General features: G+C 43.6%; 2 protein-coding genes across 5 annotated transcripts in view; one reads left to right on the top strand and one right to left on the bottom strand.

Moving 5' to 3' along the window:
• The window catches only part of MAJIN (membrane anchored junction protein), a 57697-nt gene that overhangs the window by 39004 nt on the left and 124 nt on the right, over positions 1-18569 (bottom strand). The window contains exon 1 of one of the 2 annotated variants that reach the window (XM_081206526.1): positions 4333-4474. The exons of the other annotated variant lie outside the window; for it this stretch is intronic. The gene's annotated coding sequence lies outside the window, so the exon portion shown is untranslated. Of the gene's footprint in view, positions 1-4332; positions 4475-18569 lie in introns of those variants that run through there. 2 annotated transcript variants of the gene reach the window in all.
• The window catches only part of SLC12A7 (solute carrier family 12 member 7), a 95802-nt gene continuing 81781 nt past the window's right edge, over positions 4549-18569 (top strand). For 2 of the 3 annotated variants that reach the window (XM_081206189.1, XM_081206191.1), the window contains exon 1: positions 4549-4744. In XM_081206189.1, the coding sequence (XP_081062315.1) occupies positions 4564-4744 (181 nt within the window). In that variant the 5' untranslated portion in view covers positions 4549-4563. Of the gene's footprint in view, positions 4745-15052; positions 15132-18569 lie in introns of those variants that run through there. The other variant, XM_081206190.1, reaches the window with a different exon arrangement.

The raw sequence follows: 18569 nt of genomic DNA on the forward strand, positions 1-18569 counted from the left end.
TAAATTATATGGTAGACTTGCAAACATCATATACACACAAACACCAGAAGACTTTAAAACATCATGATATAGTCTGAAAAGAAATGTATTCCTGAAAAAAAAGAAAAAAAGCTGAGCTGTTGTTCCAAATAAGTATTGAAAGAATACACCCTTTAAGAATAATTGATTAGCCAGAGCCATTTGTTAAGGAGATGTTCATATGCAGAAACTTTGGGGATGCCAAACCTGAAACGAAGCCAGGATGCAAAAACCTGAAGCTACTTTTCAGAAAAATACCGTAGTCTAGGGCCAAAACCCCTACTTGCCCCCAAAGCCTCATGCACAATAATTTTGCACATATGCTGCTGGAATTTTCAGAAGCAGAAGCCAGCTTGCAGGGGCAGGGAAGCAACATTAGGAACATGAAGAACAGCTGAGCCATCCCTTTGTCCCTGAAGTGTTTATTGCAGGGAGGGACTGGGGCACAGAAAAAAACATCTGAGCCCAACAACCCTGCAAGGTTTTTTTGTGCACCCTAATTAAGACTGCTGCCAGTCTCCGCTAAGATAAGCATTTATTTATAATGTTCACAGCCTGCATATGTATTTTGTGGACAGCCTCTCTACTAAGTTTTGTAAGGGGGTTCTCAATGTGTTCCTTCTTCCCAGTCTGTTCTCAACAAGACTTGTGTGTGACGCAAACTTAATTATGCCTCCTTCTTCCCAGAGTCCTCTTTTGCTGCTAGAGGATCTGCCCTTTTACTTACCTATGCCCTTTTATTTTCCCATATCTATGGGTTTACCCTCCAAATTTCAGTGCTTTTTAAAATAAATATCACCATACACAGCCCTTTAAAAAAATGTTGCATGGGAGTGGAAGAGGGATGACAAGGAACAGAGAGTCCTCCTTCCCCCTGAATTCCTTGCTTGTTTGCACTATATAACACCACTGTTAGAGTTTTTGAGAATATCCAGTAGGCCTTGTACATCCTCAGAGGTAATACTGCCATCCTATACACACTTACTTTGGTGTACCTAGCTTACCTCTGAGTAGACATTTGTGGGATTACAGTGTTAATCTAAATGTAAAAGAGTCAATGTCTGATAAACCCTCTGCTACTAAAATTATATGGAGGTTGGAGGCAAGAAAAAGATTCCCTGCTAGATTTTTATGCCAGAAAGAACTGCCCTGAGAATATTTTAAAAAGTATAAGTTATTTCAGTTTTATCTATTTAACTCCTCCCCAAACCCAAACACACCCTGAGATAGGCAGCAGACCAGGGACAGCTGGGAGGGGTGGCAAATCTGGGCCCCCAAAAAGCGCTCCTTTTGCCACGTCCCGTGCTTGTCACCTGCAGCTGCTGCCTGGAAAGTGTGGCAAAATATCTCAGGCTGGCTCTGCCCTGAGTTGCTCTCCTTTTTCCAGTCTAACTGTTCTCTGCATCACCTTAGGTGTAGGTGTTGCAATGAGTCAAATGGGAACAGTATGTGGGATTCAGGCTACAAGCTGAACCTTCCATCAAGAAATAAACCTTTCTGGACTTCAATGGTAGTCTGGCCAGACAGGTTTGAAGCGAGAGGTGAGTGCCCTTACCTGACTGGTTGGGACAGATGCAGGGAAGAGATATGATGCACCTGTTTCTATTAGAAGAACCATTCAGGTTGTCTCTCAAACCTATCCCCATATCTTACATCCACATTCCCCTTCCAACTGCTTTCACATGGCTCTGTCCGCTCTGCCTCCAACTGTCACCATCTGTCATCCTTCCAAACCTTATTTAATTTTTACATTTGTCTATATCAGGGAAGCTGTACGCCGGCTCCCTCGGCCAATAAAGCGAGATGAGCACCGCAACCCCAGAGTCGGCTATGACCGGACCTAATGATCAGGGGTCCCTTTACCTTTACTATATCAGGGTAGTGTACAAAATATAAATCATACAACATTGATAACAGCTGGCATGCAGTTAGAATGACAATTCACCACCACTCTTGTAGCAATGAATTGTACACTAAAGGGGCCACACCACTTCTCTCTACCCCTAAGGGCTATGTACAATTTCCACTATCATTCTCTAATTTCCCTGCTCTCTCTGTGTGTAAGCTCACTGCTGCAGAAGAATATGTATGCAGCAAGCCTTCTGAGGATGAGTGGCAAGTAGGAGTTGAACCTGGAGTAAAAGACAGGCTGCTGAGAGATGCTGGTTACTGAGAAGATGGAGAATATTGAGTGAGAAACAAGGAGGGGAGAAAGTTCGACACAAAAGCATCTGGGACTGTAAAAAGCAACTTATTGGCTGGAGGAGAAATGAGTAGCATTGGTTCTGAAGGTTCACGCTATGTGCCTTCTGGGAAGCAGCAGTTGTATAAAGCATTCCTGTATCAAACTCTGAGCAACACGTGCAGATTCCACAGTGCAAACCACGAATGAAAAAACTGCTGCTGGTATCATTATCTTAACTTGGAGCACTTGAAAATGTCCCAGCAGCCAAGTCAGTTTTAGAAGGGCTGTTGTTTTATGTTTAAAGATTATGGCTCTCATTGTGTACTCTCCCGCCCACTTTTCTGTGTAACAGGACATCTGACCTTCACTCAGTTATTGAGACTGTATCTCTTAGAAAGAAACAGATATAAATAAATCTTCAGTTGCAGCAACCCTAAAAGCTATTGAGTCTTATCACCTATGTGCTACTTGCTAGCTTCTGTTTTAACCCTTCCACTCTCTGGTAAGGCAGTGGAGTTGATCCTCACTATTATTTCTTGCTGGCCGTCACACACAACTGTGCTATTATGTTAAGGGTACCGTATTTGTCGCCTTCCTATGGCTTATGGGATTCCATAATCTTTATGTTTTGCTGCCCTGAGATTTATGGGTATAGAGCGGTATACAAATTTAATATTTAATAATAATAAATAACCTGTTTGCTTTCTTGTACTTTTGAAAGCCACAGTTAGCTTCTAGTCTCTATTTGTATCATGGAACTGATGCTTATCATTGCTGTTTTCTTGCTGATATTTTAATTGCCCTGTAAGTATTTTATTGATACGGATTTCCTTGTTGTCTGGAAACAGCTTTGAAGTCATATCTGGCAGAAAGCACCGTATAAAAACCTTAAACAAGCAAATACTGTGGAACAATTGCATGGTGACTAGCGCTGCATGGGGGAGGGGCTTAGCCACAGAAAAGCCACAATGAAGAACCTACTACCAGCTTCTTACTTTCTGTGAGGATGCTGTGTCACTGGGTTTTACAGATCACCTTTAGCTTCAGTAACATCTCTGTCCTGAGATAATTGCCGTTAGCTACTATATCGATGAAAAATATGAGCATCTCTGATCTGTGACTTTTGACGGCTAGTCCCAGTTATTATTCTCTAATGAGGGGGGAGAGATGCACCCCATATGGTCCCAAATGCATGTATCCTTTGCTGCTTTTGATGCCCCACATACAAAACCCTCTCACATTCAGAGCAAGCTTGGGCTTGCTCTCCTGGGTGTTGAATCAAGTCAAGGTGTGTGTGTATTTGTAGGGGGGTGTTTAATCAAATAAAGGGGTGGGGGATGTGGAATAAACTCAAGGGCTGTGTGTGTGTGTTGAATCAAGCCAAGGTGTGTGTGTGTGTGTGTGTGTGTGTGTGTGTGTGTGTGTTTGTATGTATGTATGGGGGGTGTTGAATCAAATAAAGGGGGGACGTTGAATAAACTCAAGGGCTGTCTGTGTGTGTTGAATCAAGTCAAGGTGTGTATGTGTCAGTGGCGTAGCGTGGGTTGTCAGCACCCGGGGCAAGGCAAGTAATTTGCGCCCCCTAACCCGTGGATTTGCACCCCCTAACCCTAACCCCCAGATGTTGCGCCCGGTGCGGCCGGCCCCCCCTGCACCCCCCACGCTAGGCCACTGGTATGTGTGTTTGTAGGGGGGTGTTGAATCAAATGAAGGGAGGATGTTGAATAAACTCAAGGGCTCTGTGTGTGTGTTGAATCAAGCCAAGAGGGTGTGTGTTTTTGTGTGTGGGCCAGCAAAGGGGTGTTGAATTGAAGCTCAAGGGCTCTGCGCGCGTGCGTGTGTAGGGGGGTGTTGAATCAAGGGGTGTGTATAGGGAGGTGTTGAATCAAATGAAGGGGTAGGGGTGTTGAATAAATTAAAGGGCTGTGTGTGTGTGTTGAATCAAGCCAGAGGATGTGTGTGGGCCAGTAAAGGGGTGTTGAATTGAAGCTCCAGGACTGTGCGTGTGTGTGTGTGTTGGGGTTGGGGCTCCCTCTGCCCCTCGCCGACGCCGCGTTTAACAAAGAGCAGCTGAGGCGGGAAGCGCCTCTCTTCCCGCCTTTCCCCTCTGAGGCAAAGGCTCCCCTCACGTGAGGCGCGGCTCCTGCCTGGCAGCGGAGGAGCTCCCGGCGGCCGCAACGGCAGCGCCGGCGCTTGAGGGGGCCGGCCGAGGAAAGAGAGGCGGAGGTGTGGGGGAAAGAGCCACAAACTCTTCCCGCCGCCGCCGCCGCGGCTGCTAACGCGGGTGGGCGGGGAAGGAGGGCGGCGGCGGCCGTGCACGGCAGGACCCGGCCGGGGAGCCTCGGCGAGAGCGAGTTGCCATGCCCACCAACTTCACGGTGGTGCCCGTGGAGGCGCCCGGGGGCGGCGGCGGCGAAGAGGGCCCCGGCGCCCAAGCGGGGCAGCAGCCGGAGCACGCGGCGGAGGAGCCGGGCAGGGGGACCCTCGGGCGGCCGCAAGAAGCGCCCTTCGAGAATGGCCGCGTGGAGCCCGGGAGCCGAGGCGAGTGGTCGCGCGTGGTCCTCGGGATGTGTGTGTGGTCCTCATTGCTGTGTATCCCCCCCACCCGTGTGGGTGGCATATGCGTGTTACAAGGAGGTGAAATGAAGGGGGGGTCGTGTATATGTCCAGGGGAAGGGGCTCTTCCCTCCCCCCTCAGGACATTTTGGGCATTTTTCACCTCCTGTGGGCGCAGGTGGATTGAAGGGGAAGAGGCAGCAAACTTCGGTTTCGCCCACACTCCCGGAAGGAACTGTAGGAATCTGGGTGTCAACCACAAACCCAGGTTTAGTGTATCCATTATTTCTTTTTTTTTGGGGGGGGGAGGCTACCAAACGCGGGGTTGGCGCTGCAAAACTTTGGAAAGTACCCAAAACTTCGTGGCTCGTAGTTAATGAAACTAGGAACTGTGGGGGGCGGGGGGGGGGAAGCTTGGCTTTGTTCATTTTTTATTCTTTATTTCCCAGCACGTGTGCATGCAGGTAAGTTGTGGAGAACTCGCACAGATAAAAATGCTCCGGGGAACCTGCGAGTCTGCCCGGCAGGTTGTCCTGGCGAAAGTTCCGCCGTGGGGATTTGCAACTCCCATTGTTTGCTCTCGCCGGTCCCACAGGTGGCCTTTCCCTCTCCTGGCAGCGGATGGAAACAAGGAGGAGCTTCGCCAAGCCTGGGCGTTTCCGGCGCTTGCTTTGGTCAAAACGAGCTAAGGTCTTGTGTATTTTCTCTGGAAAGCGAAGCCCCGTTTCTTATAGCTCCACCTCCATAAGCAGGTTTCTTAAGGGAATTTTTAGAGGGAGCACTATCAGTTAACAGTTGGGAAAGGTTAGGAAGCAGAAAGCAAAGTTAATTTTGTTTTTTTGGCCGGGGAGGAGTAGTTAGGAGTATAGACAAGGTAAATCAGTATGTTTCCGGAGTGTACTATGTCAGGTTGCAGTGGGAAAGAGGTGCTGTGTTTTTTAATATTCCCATATGTAAAAGACATATTTACATATGGGATCCATCTGACTCAAGTCAGTGGAGGAGGAGTGTGCCTTTGGGGGTGAAGCTAAACCATTCGGAGAGTTACAGCACCTGCTGTGGCTCTAGAGACAGATAAGGGAGAGACATGTTTTGTTTCAGCTGGGGCAAATGAAGGCGTCCGGTTGTGCTGCTTCAGGTGCACCATGGCGTTTCCTCTCTCTGCGCTCCTCCCAGTGGTCATTTCTGCTCTTAGTCATGCTGGCCACATGACCCGGAAGCTGTACGCCGGCTCCCTCGGCCAATAAAGCGAGATGAGCGCCTCAACCCCAGAGTCGGCCACGACTGGACCTAATGGTCAGGGGTCCCTTTACCTTTACTGCTCTGGATACACGACCTAACTGTGTGCAGGCACTGCTGTCATCTGCAAGAGATTCCCACATGGTGGGGTTAATGTTGCCAGCCTTTATGTCACGTTTGTAGACATCTTTGTAACATAGAGTTGGTCTGCAAACGGGCCTGGTGCTTGGACGCAGAAAGGGTTCTCCCTGATATGCTACTTCAGGGAGCTTTTTACTTTTGAGGAAAACCTTGTGGGAATGTTCCAAAATAGGCCCTCACCTGCAGTCTTAAGTAGTATTGTGTAGAATGTATTCCACTCTATCATTTATGCAGACAACTGTATATATGTTGTGGAATGTGGTTGTAGGGTCTTGAGGGGTATACCACTTCATAATTTTTGAACGATTCCCTGTATTTAAAAATAACTCGTTGCAAGTAGAAAACTAGCACTTCAGGGGGAAAGTCCCATCTGTGCTGTGCTAGTTTTCTTCTATATAGTTTTAAAATGTGGTTCCCCAATTCTAGTGTGAAGTGGTGCAGTCCATTCTACTATTTCATTTCCAATACTTCTACATGCTTAAATTCAGCCTGAACAAATGACTGAGGCTGCATACACATACTTTAAAAGCACATTTGAAGCACATTGCCTCCTAAAAAAATTATGGGCACTGTAGTTTACCTGCCACAGATTTACAATGATCAGCAACCCTCAACAGACTGCAGTGCCCATAATTATTGCTGGGGAGGGGGTGCGCTTTAAAGTATAGTGTGTACTTTAAAGCTTGAGTTTGATGCTTAGTGTAGCTGAAGAGGAATCAACAGGTGTCCTGAAGACAAGGGAACTGAATAGCATAGGTGCAGAAAAAGCTGAGGGGAAAAGAGGGGGAAATGTGGAGAAGTTTGAAAGAAACACCCATGCAAGTCTAGAAAAAATATTCATCTAACTTTCTCCAAAAGGACAAAGCGAGAGAACAGACAAAAATAAGAGGAATAGGATTGGATATGAAGTGGTTTGAACAATTGGCCTGGAAGTAATGTGGAAAGGCAATATGTTCACAAAAATTTGGGATGGAGCTAGGCATGGCATCTGCCGAAGGCAATTATTGTACCATATGACTCACCCTATTGCATTAGATTGCAGCAGTACCTCCCTGGTGCTTCCACTTTGACTACACATACTTGAAGTATATGTGAATAATTCTGGTATGCTTGCCAGCTGATTCCTTTGTAGTTTGGTTGGTTGATCATTCTTCAGTGTGAGCCTAACATAAAGAGATAGCTGGAGAATTCTCCTGACTGTTTTAAGGAGATAGCGGGAGAATTCTCTTGACTGTTTTAAGGAGATAATCTTGGAACCTAGATAAGATGGCATCCTCCAGCAGATGGGAGAGGGCAGATGGGTGTGACAAACAGCAGCTGGTAGTTTTGGAGAGGGAGAAGAAGAGAGATGTGAGTTTGCTGACCACACCCTGTGAATACAGGGCATCACTCTGAAGATCTGATGTGATTCTGCTGTCTTTCTGGAGTGTTGTGTTGCCAGTATATGCCGTGCTTCTATATTTGTAAATATTATGTACACCAGAAGGGGCCAGAGTGCACTCGTCCAAAGTACAGTGGTACCTTGGTAGTCAAACGCCTTTGTTGTTGAACAAATCGACTGCTGAACGCTGCAAACCTGGAGGTGAGTGTTTTGATTTGCGAACATCCGACGCGGCTTCTGATTGAGTGCAGGAAGCTCCTGCAGCCAATCAGAAGCCACACCTTGGTTTTTTAACCTTTCTGGGAGTCAAACGGACTCCTGGAACAGATTAAGTTTGACAACCAAGGTATCACTGTATTTTTAAAAAAACTGACATTGCTGTTCCTGAGGGAATTGGGGAGTAAACCAAGGTATCACTGTATTTTTTAAAAAACTGACATTGCTGTTCCTGAGGGAATTGGGGAGTATATAACAATACCTTGGTGCAATCTTATGCCTGCTTCCCTGAGGAATCCTGAGGAAACATGTATAAGATTCCACTGTAAGTATTTATATCAAAGGATTTCATATTCACCTCAACCATTCTTACAGCATCTCTGTCAGGGATTGTGAAGAACACCGAAGGAATTTGTAGCATTATTAAAATAACATACGCAGTTCAGTGTAAGAAAGTGTGAAGGGATGCACATTGGAGAAGAAAATCCTAACTTAACAAATACCCTATTGGGGTCTGAACTGGCAGCGACTGACCAGGATACAAGACGTCATGGTCATGATGGATAACTTGATGAAAATGTTGACCCAGTATGCTACAGCTGTGAAAAGGCTAATTCTATGTTGGGGATCATTAGGAAAAGGATTGAAAATAAAACCACAAATATAATGCCATTATGGAAAAATATGGTGAGAGTACACTTGAAATACTGTCTGCAGTTCTTATAATTGCAACTCATAAAAGAAATTGTTGAGCTAGAAAAGGGGAACGAAAACAATCAAAGGGCTAGAGCAACTTCCTTGTGAGGAAAGATTACAATATTAGTGATTTCTTTGTTTGGGGGGGGGAAGGGGGGTGAGTGACATTTCATAGGTGGATACAATTATGCACGATGTGTGGAGAAAGAGAAGTTTTTCTTCCTTTCTTATAACTCTAGAACCCAGGGTCATCCAGTGACACTGCAAGTTGAAAGTTTAGGACAGGCATAATGACTGTTGTCAGTTGCTGAAAATCACAACTCTGCTCAGGTCCCATTCTGGTCTTTTTGCTGCCACCACTGTGCTCTCTCTGTTGTTGGTGGTATCTGTCTAATGATGAATTATTATTTGCATTATAGTACAGTTGTAAAAATGGGTAGAGAGAGGGACTGAAAGGGAGCTTTATAGAAGTGTCAAACCCAGGCATAGGCAAACCCGACCCTCCAGATCAGCCTTTCTCAACCTGTGGGTCCCCAGATGTTGTTGAACTACAACTCCCATCACCCCTAGCTAGCAAGGCCAGAGCTCAGGGATGATGGGAGTTGTAGTCCAACAACATCTGGGGACTCACAGGTTGAGAACCGCTGCTCTAGATGTTTTGGAACTACAACTCCCATCATCCATGACCACTGGTCCTGTCAGCTAGGGATGATAGGAGTTGTAGTACCAAAAACATCTAGAGGGCCGAGTTTGCCTATGACTTGTCTAGCAAGAGAACAGCAAAAGAACAACATGCTAACAAGACGCAAGGTATGATGGGATTTGTCAGCTTGAGTGCCTGCCTCTTTCCTTTTATTTTATTCCTGTTACTTGAGCTTACATACTTCTGGTATTGGAGGAGAAAAGCCCCTAAGAAGACAGATTGTGAGAAGGAAAGTTAGGGTGAGGGGAGATTTTAGCACCCTCAACCCGCACTCCATTTGTTCTGAAAATTGTCCAGTTTAACCAAATGGAGATGTTACTATCATGTCTGGTTTGGCTTTGAATCTATTGCAGAATGCCACCAATGTTAACAGGAAATTGCACAGATCAGAGAGAGTCTGATCTTTTTGCAATGATAACAATCAGTGGTTGGTTGTTTATTCAGTATTCTCACTCAGATTCTGTTTAGGTCACTGCTGCTTGTGTCTTTTATATCTCTTCCTTCCTTCCTTGTAATCTTTTCTCTGTTTATCTTTCCCCTTGTCTTTGTTCCTTTTTCTTTTGTGTTTCCTACCTGCAAGAATTCCCATCTCCCTGTGGGTTCTAGGCTCATTATTTTTTCTGTTCTCCACTATCAGAAGTTAGTTAGCTAGCAGTGAAGTGCTGTAATTAAAATTTATAGATGAAATTTTAAACTACAGTGATATAAAGATACTATTTTATGACATTTTTGTTGGCCCTAATAAAGGCATCACCTGATTGTGAAATACACATAGAGGTCATTTTTGAACAGTCCTGACACCTGTGGCTTTCGCTTGGTTTATATCAGGACCATTCTGTTTTTGATTGTTTTTTTTTGGGGGGGGGAGTTTAGAATATTTGTAATCTGAATATGTTCTCAGGATTATACAAAATATACAAGGCAGGAGGATCAGACCTACAGGTTTAGAGACTCCTCTGAAAGAACTGGGGTGGAGTGGAGGTAGAAATAAACACATCAGTAAACCTAAGTTGGTAATTCCACACACCACTGTCTCTTAAGAAAAAGAAAAAGAAGGTTGGATAGAAAGTGGGAAGATCCCTTCTCGTCTTCAGAATTTTAGTTTTATTAATTAATCTTATTAATTTTAGTCTTCCTCATATGTGGAATGCCAACTCAGATTTTGTGATGGGTTTTAGAAGTTGTTGGAGTGCTCCCATCCCATTATTGTAAGAAGTGCAACATGCAAGGCAGGCAAGGAGAGGGGAAAACATTAGCCCTGCATTTGCAAGCAAAATTGCAGATGTTTGCAAACCTCTGTGCTGAAAATGTTGAAGAGAAATAGGCATTACTTTTCATCTGTATTGGGGGATGTTATATGATAATGGCAATTATAATTCTATATGCTAAATACTGAAAGGAAAGAGAAAACCCCAGAATTGAGAGCTGGGAAAAATAAATAATACAAATATGCAATTGTTGGTGTAAATCAGGGGTCAGCAAGTTTTATCTTGCTTGGGCCGGATTGGTCCCGTGCAGATCCCTCCATGGGCCGGATTGCGCGCGCACATGAGCGCCCACGATATTCAGCGTCTACACGTGCACAGACACGATTTTCAGCATCTACATGTGCACAGTCGTGATTTTTGGCGTCTGCATCTGCGCAGACACAATTTTCAGCGTTTGCACATGCGCAGATGCAATTTTCAGCACTGCGGAAGCGAGTCCCCATGCGGCGCTGCGCTGGTAGCTCAATTTGGTGGCAGCTCGTTGGCTGGTCAAATGACCTCCACAGGCCGCTTCCAGCCCATGGGTCTTAGGTTCGTGACCCCTGGTGTAAATCAGCCCTTTACATCAGAACCAAGGAAGGGTGCTATTTCAGTGACTGAGAAACAAGGAAATATATGTACATGGTTTGTGGTAATTAAGATCATCAGTTCTTAAATTAGTTTTAGATGTTTTATTGTTTTTAGGGTTTTTTAAAAAATTCCAATGTTCTAAATAGGTTTTTATTTTATTTTTAATTGTGCTTTTTAATCACAGAAATGTGTCATCTTTGGGAGGAGTTGTAGTATATAAATCTAATAAATAAATACCTGTAAATATTACCCCAAATCCATCAAAGAAGCCCACTGATTTCATTCAAATTCTGCTGGATTTCTGCCACTATCATTACAGTTCGATTGGTTATGTGTATTTACAATCAAATTGCATTGTAACAACAAAAACTTAAACCCAAAACATGTGTAGTATTGGCATGTAATCACTCAAGAAAAATGTTGTGGAGTTCTTGTAGACAGTACTGGAAAATCCCACTCTTGCAGTATAGGAGTGAGTGGGAATTGACAGGCAATGGTGAAGAACCTGTCTTTGCTTATTGACTAGCCACAAATCTCCCTGCAGTCTGGGAGTGGTGTTCGTGGCTGCATGCGAGTTGTGAAGCTATGGCTAGAAGTGTGAAGTATGACTGTCCTGTATTAGTCAGTGAATAATTTGAAATACTGTTCAGTGTTTTTTAAGGGTTGTTGCCTATATCTGAACTCATAATATGCTGTAGATTAGATATCAATGTAAGAATATACTTGCTACATCAGACCAGTGGCACTTCTAGTTTAGCATTTTGTTTCCAACAGTGGCCAGCTAGATGCTTCTGAGAATCCCACAGGTTGTGCATGAAGGCAGGCACCATTCTGCCTTCATTTTTTGCCCCTCAGCAATTTGTTTTTGGAGACTTGCTGCCTCTGAACTGCAGGTAGTCTTTCATAGACTACTAAACTAGGAATATGAGGAACTACTTTTAAAGCCGCTTAAGCCAGTGGTTACTATGACATCTTGTTGCAGCGGATTGCATTAATTGGTTATGTGTTGTGTGAAGAAATACTTCCTTTTCTTCACTGAATTTATTTTTAGCCCAATGTGTATTACTGTATACTTGCCTACAACTTCTTTTGAGAAGGAAAGAGGTTCTGGTGCTTTGTCCTTCTTCCTCCTCCATTTCTCAAGAACAATGTCTTCTTTAAGAGTAAGTGGCACCACACAATCTGCTTTTTACTACTTTCCCATTTCTTATATTTTGTAACTCTCCCCATGAGTTCCAGCTGCTCACCTTGAGCTACTACTTAGACTGGACAACTTGTGTAGACTTCTTTGTCCTTTCATGCCCCTATGCTCCTGCCTTACTCCCTCTTTGTTTGCGTTTAGACTCACTTCCTACCTCTACCAGGAGCAGGCTGCGTGCAGGGACTACAGTCATACCTCGGGATGAATATGCTTCAGGTTGAGCGTTTTCGAGTTGCGCTCCGCGGCAACCCGGAAGTAACGGAACGCGTTACTTCTGGGTTTTGCCACTCGCACATGCGCAGACGCTCAAAATGACATCACACGCATGCATGGAAGCAGTGAAACGTGGCAGGCGCAGACGCGTGTTACATTCGCTTCAGGATGCGAACGGGGCTCCGGAACGGATTCCGTTCGCATCCAGAGGTACCACTGTACCGGTAATTTCCCATTGCTCAGCTTGGCAGCCTTGATAACAAACTTCCTTCCCCTTTCAATTAGTCTGATCAAGTGCTCCTGAAGATACAGATTGGAGTGCATGGAATTAAGATTAAGACCTCTGGTTTTGGTGCAGCTGACACTTTGGCTGTTCAGTGGCTGTTACTCCCAGCTTTCTCCATGCCTATACCACAGCACTTCAGTTCCCTGTAAGTTTACTTGTTCCTTGTTTTAAGAGCTGTTTGTGGTGTCCAGGATTCTCTGTATTGCTACAATTGTACATATCTTCTTTTTAAAAGAATATGGAACTTGAAAAGCAGAAGAGTGCTGATTGGGCCGATTGATATTTTAGATCATATAGAAATGAGATTATTCCTTTGTATTACTGTGACCTTAAAAGGAAACATGCTAAACCCTTTCAGTAAATGCTCTTCGAGTGTACCTTGACTGTGAAGAAAAGCAAACTCTTGAATTTCTGAGTACAAATAAATCCTAGAAAATATATTTTTGAAAATGATGGGCATTTTGATCTGTGTACAGTATATTTACAGTGTTTGCCTAGATAATAATTTTGGTTTGGTTATATAATTTGAGGTTTGTTTATCATTTTAAATTGCTTTTTTAAATTAAAAAATACCTTGATTAGCAATGAAAACTTTTAAACTGGTCCTGAGTTCATTCAGTTTTATTGACTCAGAGAGGCAAACCTCAATAGGCTTACCAGGAGCAGAAATTGATTGCAGTATTTTATTGTAGTGAAATCTGGAAAGAATAACCAGCTTTGATTAGAGTTGTTAATCAAATTGTTTGTGATTTCAGTGAAGACCTTTGGACAAAGATGTAAGCTCAATAGTGTGGAAAAGTTTTCTTTTCAGCACTGTCCAATTGAGTGATCATATTGTTGATGTGAAATAAACTCCAGTGGTAATCAAGAGATCAAGCACTTTCGAGTTTTCTAATTATGTATTTTCAGTGATTTTTCTAATTATGTATTTTCAGCCCATTCTAAACATAGATATAGCTCAACTTCTTGTCTAGTTAAACATTCTGAATGTTTGTTTTCTTGATTATTTAAATTAGTTTCTGCTAGAACATAATTTAGTGGAAGTAGCTCTGGAATAGGTTGCTACAGGGCTCAGTTTATGATACATAGTTTTTACCGTATCTTAAAATAAATGTCTATTTTTCCAGGGCATATTCTTGATTCTCTGCAGTGTCACATGATAATAATTCAAGTTTTGGAGACTGCTAATTTTTTTAAAAAAAATAATAATCCATACAGAAGGTCTTTGTGGTTAGGATTTGTCTTTACAATAGACTCTTTTAATTCCATAGATAAGAAAAAGTACAGAAGAAATCTTTCTTTACTATTCTGGGAAAGATACGGTAATTCTTTCTCTCCCCACCCTAGCTCTTAATTCTGTAACTGATATTTAGATTTTGTATTGAAACACTTCCCACATCTTCGTACTCCCTATCTGATATCCCGAAAGCCAATTCAACGACCTACAACTGATACTGCCTCGGCACAGTTAGCATTCCAGTTCCTATTGGTCAGCTGCAAGATCATCAGCCAGTACCCTCCTCTTCCCAGACACTTGTCTTCTGAGGAAAGGAAATGAAAGGTGGGATTACAGAAAATGGGGCTGGGTAGTGTTTTGGAATGTCTCCAGGGAAGTCAAGTCTACTCCTAACATTGCCTCAGTATACTAATCACATTTCATATTTTCTCTTCATCCTCAGTGTGCTAGTGCTTCTAAGCTTTTGGAGCACACACTCTCTTTGCAGTTTAAAATCAAGACTTGGGGCTTTTAGACATGCTCAGAATGTGGCCTAGCTGGAAGCTCCACTAAACTTAATGGAAGTTACTTCTGAGTAGACATATAGAACAGTGTGCTGCAATGTTGAGAAAGGAGGAAATAAAAGAAGGGAAATGGGGGGGATCCCCCAAATGGCTGCTTGTAGGGAGAAATATAAGATAAATTTGTCAGGAGCGATTGTGGTGATGGGTGGCATATCTTAATTAACTTAACAAGGTGGTTGTCTCAGCTGAGGTACTTTGCTTGCCTTTTTTAAAAGGTCCTTTGCTTACCTGCTCAAGCAGGACTTGTAAAAAGCTAGCAACAGGCTTTAAAACCTTTTAAACAGTAAAAAAATGAGTAGAGTGTTGCAAGCTGATCATAATATAGAATAGTCCCTTTCACTTTCAGTTGTGCAATGAAAGTGGGTCAGGGTGGAGAAATTTCTGTAAAGAACAGAGGCCCCTTTAAGAGTACATCTTCACTATGTACTACAACCATGAAGTGAAGACTGGAGAGTTCGGTGAGAAAATGACCCTGTTACCAAACAGAAGTGGCAGCAGTGTTGAGCAGACCTACAGAGGACTAAACAGGGATGGATGGCTTTGTTCTGGCCCCTGCCTGGTCTGCTTGCCTAGCCAGGCTGCAAGACAGTGTGTATGTTTTTTGTTTTGTTTTGTTTTGTTTTTGCATCAGTTTGTCCAGTGAGATACCTGCCTGCAGGTAAGAGTGTTTGTGCTGATTGTAGTTTGGGGTACTGTTTGATTGCTGACTGAGTGAATACAGCTGGAATGGGGGTGTGGTCCAGAGCTTGTCTTGCTACAAGAACAAGCTCTCGTGCAGGCAGTAGGGCTGTCCCCAAAGTAGGTGACACAAAAGGGTATTGCTGCTTTGACACATCACTTTGGGGAGTCACACCCCCCCGGGTCAGTACAGAACTTTAAAGTTATTACAGTGGTGGAGTTTTCTTGGCAGTGATACTGGAGTGGCTTGCCGGTTCCTGCTCCAGGTGGATCACGTTTGGTCAAAACTCTCCACTATGACCTGTCCATCTTGGGTGGCCCTGCACGGCATAGCTCATAGCTTCTCTGAGTTATTCAAGCCCCTTCGCCATGGCAAGGCTGATGGCTGAAGAATTGATGCTTTTGAATTATGGTGCTGGAGTAGACTCTTGAGAGTCCCATGGACTGCAAGAAGATCAAACCTATCCATTCTGAAAGAAATCAGCCCTGATTGCTCACTGGAAGGACAGATCCTGAAGCTGAGGCTCCAATACTTTGGCCACCTCATGAGAAGAGAAGACTCCCTGGAAAAGACCCTGATGTTGGGAAAGATTGAGGGCACAAGGAGAAGGGGACAACAGAGGACGAGATGGTTGGACCATGTTCTCGAAGCTACCAGCATGAGTTTGACCAAACTTCGGGAGGCAGTGGAAGACAGGAGTGCCTGGCATGCTCTGGTCCATGGGGTCACGAAGAGTCGGACACAACTAAACGACTAAACAACAACAGCAGTGGTACCTTGGTTTATGAACTTAATCCGTTCCAGAAGTCCGTTTTTAAACCAAAACGTTCTTAAACCAGGGCACGCTTTCCTATAGAAAGTAATGCAAAATGGATTAATCCGTTCCAGACTTTTAAAAACAACTCCTAAACCAGGAGTTTAACATGAATTTTACTATCTAACGAGACCATTGATCCATAAAATGAAAGCAGTAATCAATGTACTGTACTATAAAATAAATAAAACAGTATTGTAGACGATAAAAATTAAAATTATTTTTTCTTACCTGCACTGATGATAGTCATTGTTTGGATGGGGTCTTTTATCCATTTCTGCAGTCACACAATCAATCAATCAGTAGCTGAACTGGGATCCACACAGATTTCTCCCCCCCCCCCCCCCGCTGTGGGAAATGCTCCCTAGAGCGCGTGCCTTTCACAACAGCATGGGGGGGAGTTGTGCTCCCACAAACCAGCTGGCTGGCAGGTGCGCAGCTTCCCTTGCGGTTGCAGGAAACACTCTCCTCCTGCAGCGGCATGGGGGGAGTTGCGTGCCTGAAAACCAGCTGGCGCGTGCGCAACTTCCCTCCCTCACGGCTGCGGCAAACACTGTGACGACCCCCTTCTCCACTGCCGGACAATTGAAGTGTGGCACTCAAACTGAAAGTGCACCCCTGAACGGAGTACGTTCGTATTCCAGACAAAGTTTGCTAACCAGAACACTTTCTCCCGGTTTTGAAGTGTTCGTGTTCCAAAGAGTTCGTGAACTAGGCTGCTTGTAGACCGAGGTACCACTGTATGATAAATACTTTGCTTTATTGCATCACAACATTTAACAACATCATTACACACAAAATAAACCCTAACCCAGAAGATGCAGTACATCAAAAATAACATCCAGGTAATGTAAATAGTTCCTATCCCAGACAACCGTTTGCATAGAAGGGGACATACAGGTTATGCTAAACAAATGTTTTATAATGGGAGAAGAGTCACCTTTTCCATTTTTAGCCATGTACACAGAAAAGCTGTACCAATTGGTTGCAGGAGAGTCTTTATTCTTCAAACCTTGTGCCAGTTTTATTTTATTAGTCAACTTTTCCACATGTGCTATTTGCCGTACACTATTGTAGCAACTTGTCAGAGTTCTCTCTCAAATTCCTTTAGTTTTTTTTATGACTGTGAGCCTGGCTGGCTGCTAATTAAAGGGAACTTATTAGGGGTTTGAACTATAAGTTAGTATTATCTCCTGTGATACGATCGAGCAGTGCCAGCTCTGGACATTTAAAGGTGTTTCGTCCTGTAATTGTTTTTATTTTAACAAGTGGTTGTCCCAGAAATGAGCCACTATCCTACATGTCCGCCACATTTGTTGAACAGAGCCTAACATTTGACATCCTCTTCAACAGTTTGGTGAACAGTGAGGCTAAATTTGTAGGCATAAGATATCAGTTTATTTATTTTTTGCACTATTTAAAGTACTACCTCTTTCATCAAGGTCAGGACATTTAAAAGGAAATCTCCCCCACATTGAAGTCAAGACCTCTTCATTAATAGTAATCTGCTAATCAGCTTCCCACATCTGCCTTAGACTTTTGCTGTATTTATATCTATTAAGATTAACACACTATTCTGTCTAGACACTGGACTCTGTTTTATCTTTGTGGCAGAGTCCAACAATAATTCATAAGGGGCAAGGTCCTTCAATGCCAGTTCCCTGATGTGTGTTCAACAAATAAAACTAGCAATTTGGTACCAAGTCAGCCTAGAGATTCTATGGTCCTTAATTTGGGATTTCAACATAACCCTTGGGAGTGGTTGAGATTCAAGAACAAAGTCACAGAGTTTATTTAAACCTGCATTGTGGAGACGTAAGAAATTAATATGTCTGCTGTTCTGCATGAGCTCTGGAAAAATGTTCAGCACCAGCTGTTCCTTCCACCTTTTCCAAACCTGTCAGACCACCCTCATAGGTATTCTGTACTGACTTCTATACAGGGTACTTAATAAATATACAGTCAGTTCTCGAAACTCTAGCCCTGTTATAACTCTCGATTTGCACCCATTATGCACCTATTTGGCTTTTATTGCATTTGTAAAAAGACAAGTGTCTGGGAAGAGGAGGGTACTTTTATTGCATTTGTAAAAATGAAACTTAACAAAAAACCAATCTTTTAGTGTTGCATCACCCACACTTCAGAACTCCTTGCCTACTGACATGAGGAATAGCGCCATACTGTCAGAGTTCTAAATAGTAAGATTTGTATACAAGTTTTAGACACTGCATGACCATTTCCTTCATGCTCTGCTCTGCTTGTAATATCTGGCTGACCACAGTTAATTGGAATGTTGGGCTAGACAGACCTTGAACTTAAATCAGGAGGACAATTCTTAGGTGCATGGCAGAGTAGCTGTTACTCCCCCCACTGCCAGTATTTCTGTGCCTTTAACAAATGAGCAACATGCAAAAATTCATAAAATGTAAGGTAAAGGTAAGGGACCCCTGACCATTAGGTCCAGCCATGCCCGACTCTGGGGTTGCAGCGCTCATCTCGCTTTATTGGCCGAGGGAGCCAGCATAGAGCTTCCGGGTCATGTGGCCAGTATGACTAAGCCGCTTCTGGCGAACCAGAGCAGCGCATGGAAACACTGTTTACCT

This window comes from Podarcis bocagei (assembly GCF_964188305.1).
Source record: "Podarcis bocagei genome assembly, chromosome: 8".
NCBI lineage: Eukaryota > Metazoa > Chordata > Lepidosauria > Squamata > Lacertidae > Podarcis > Podarcis bocagei.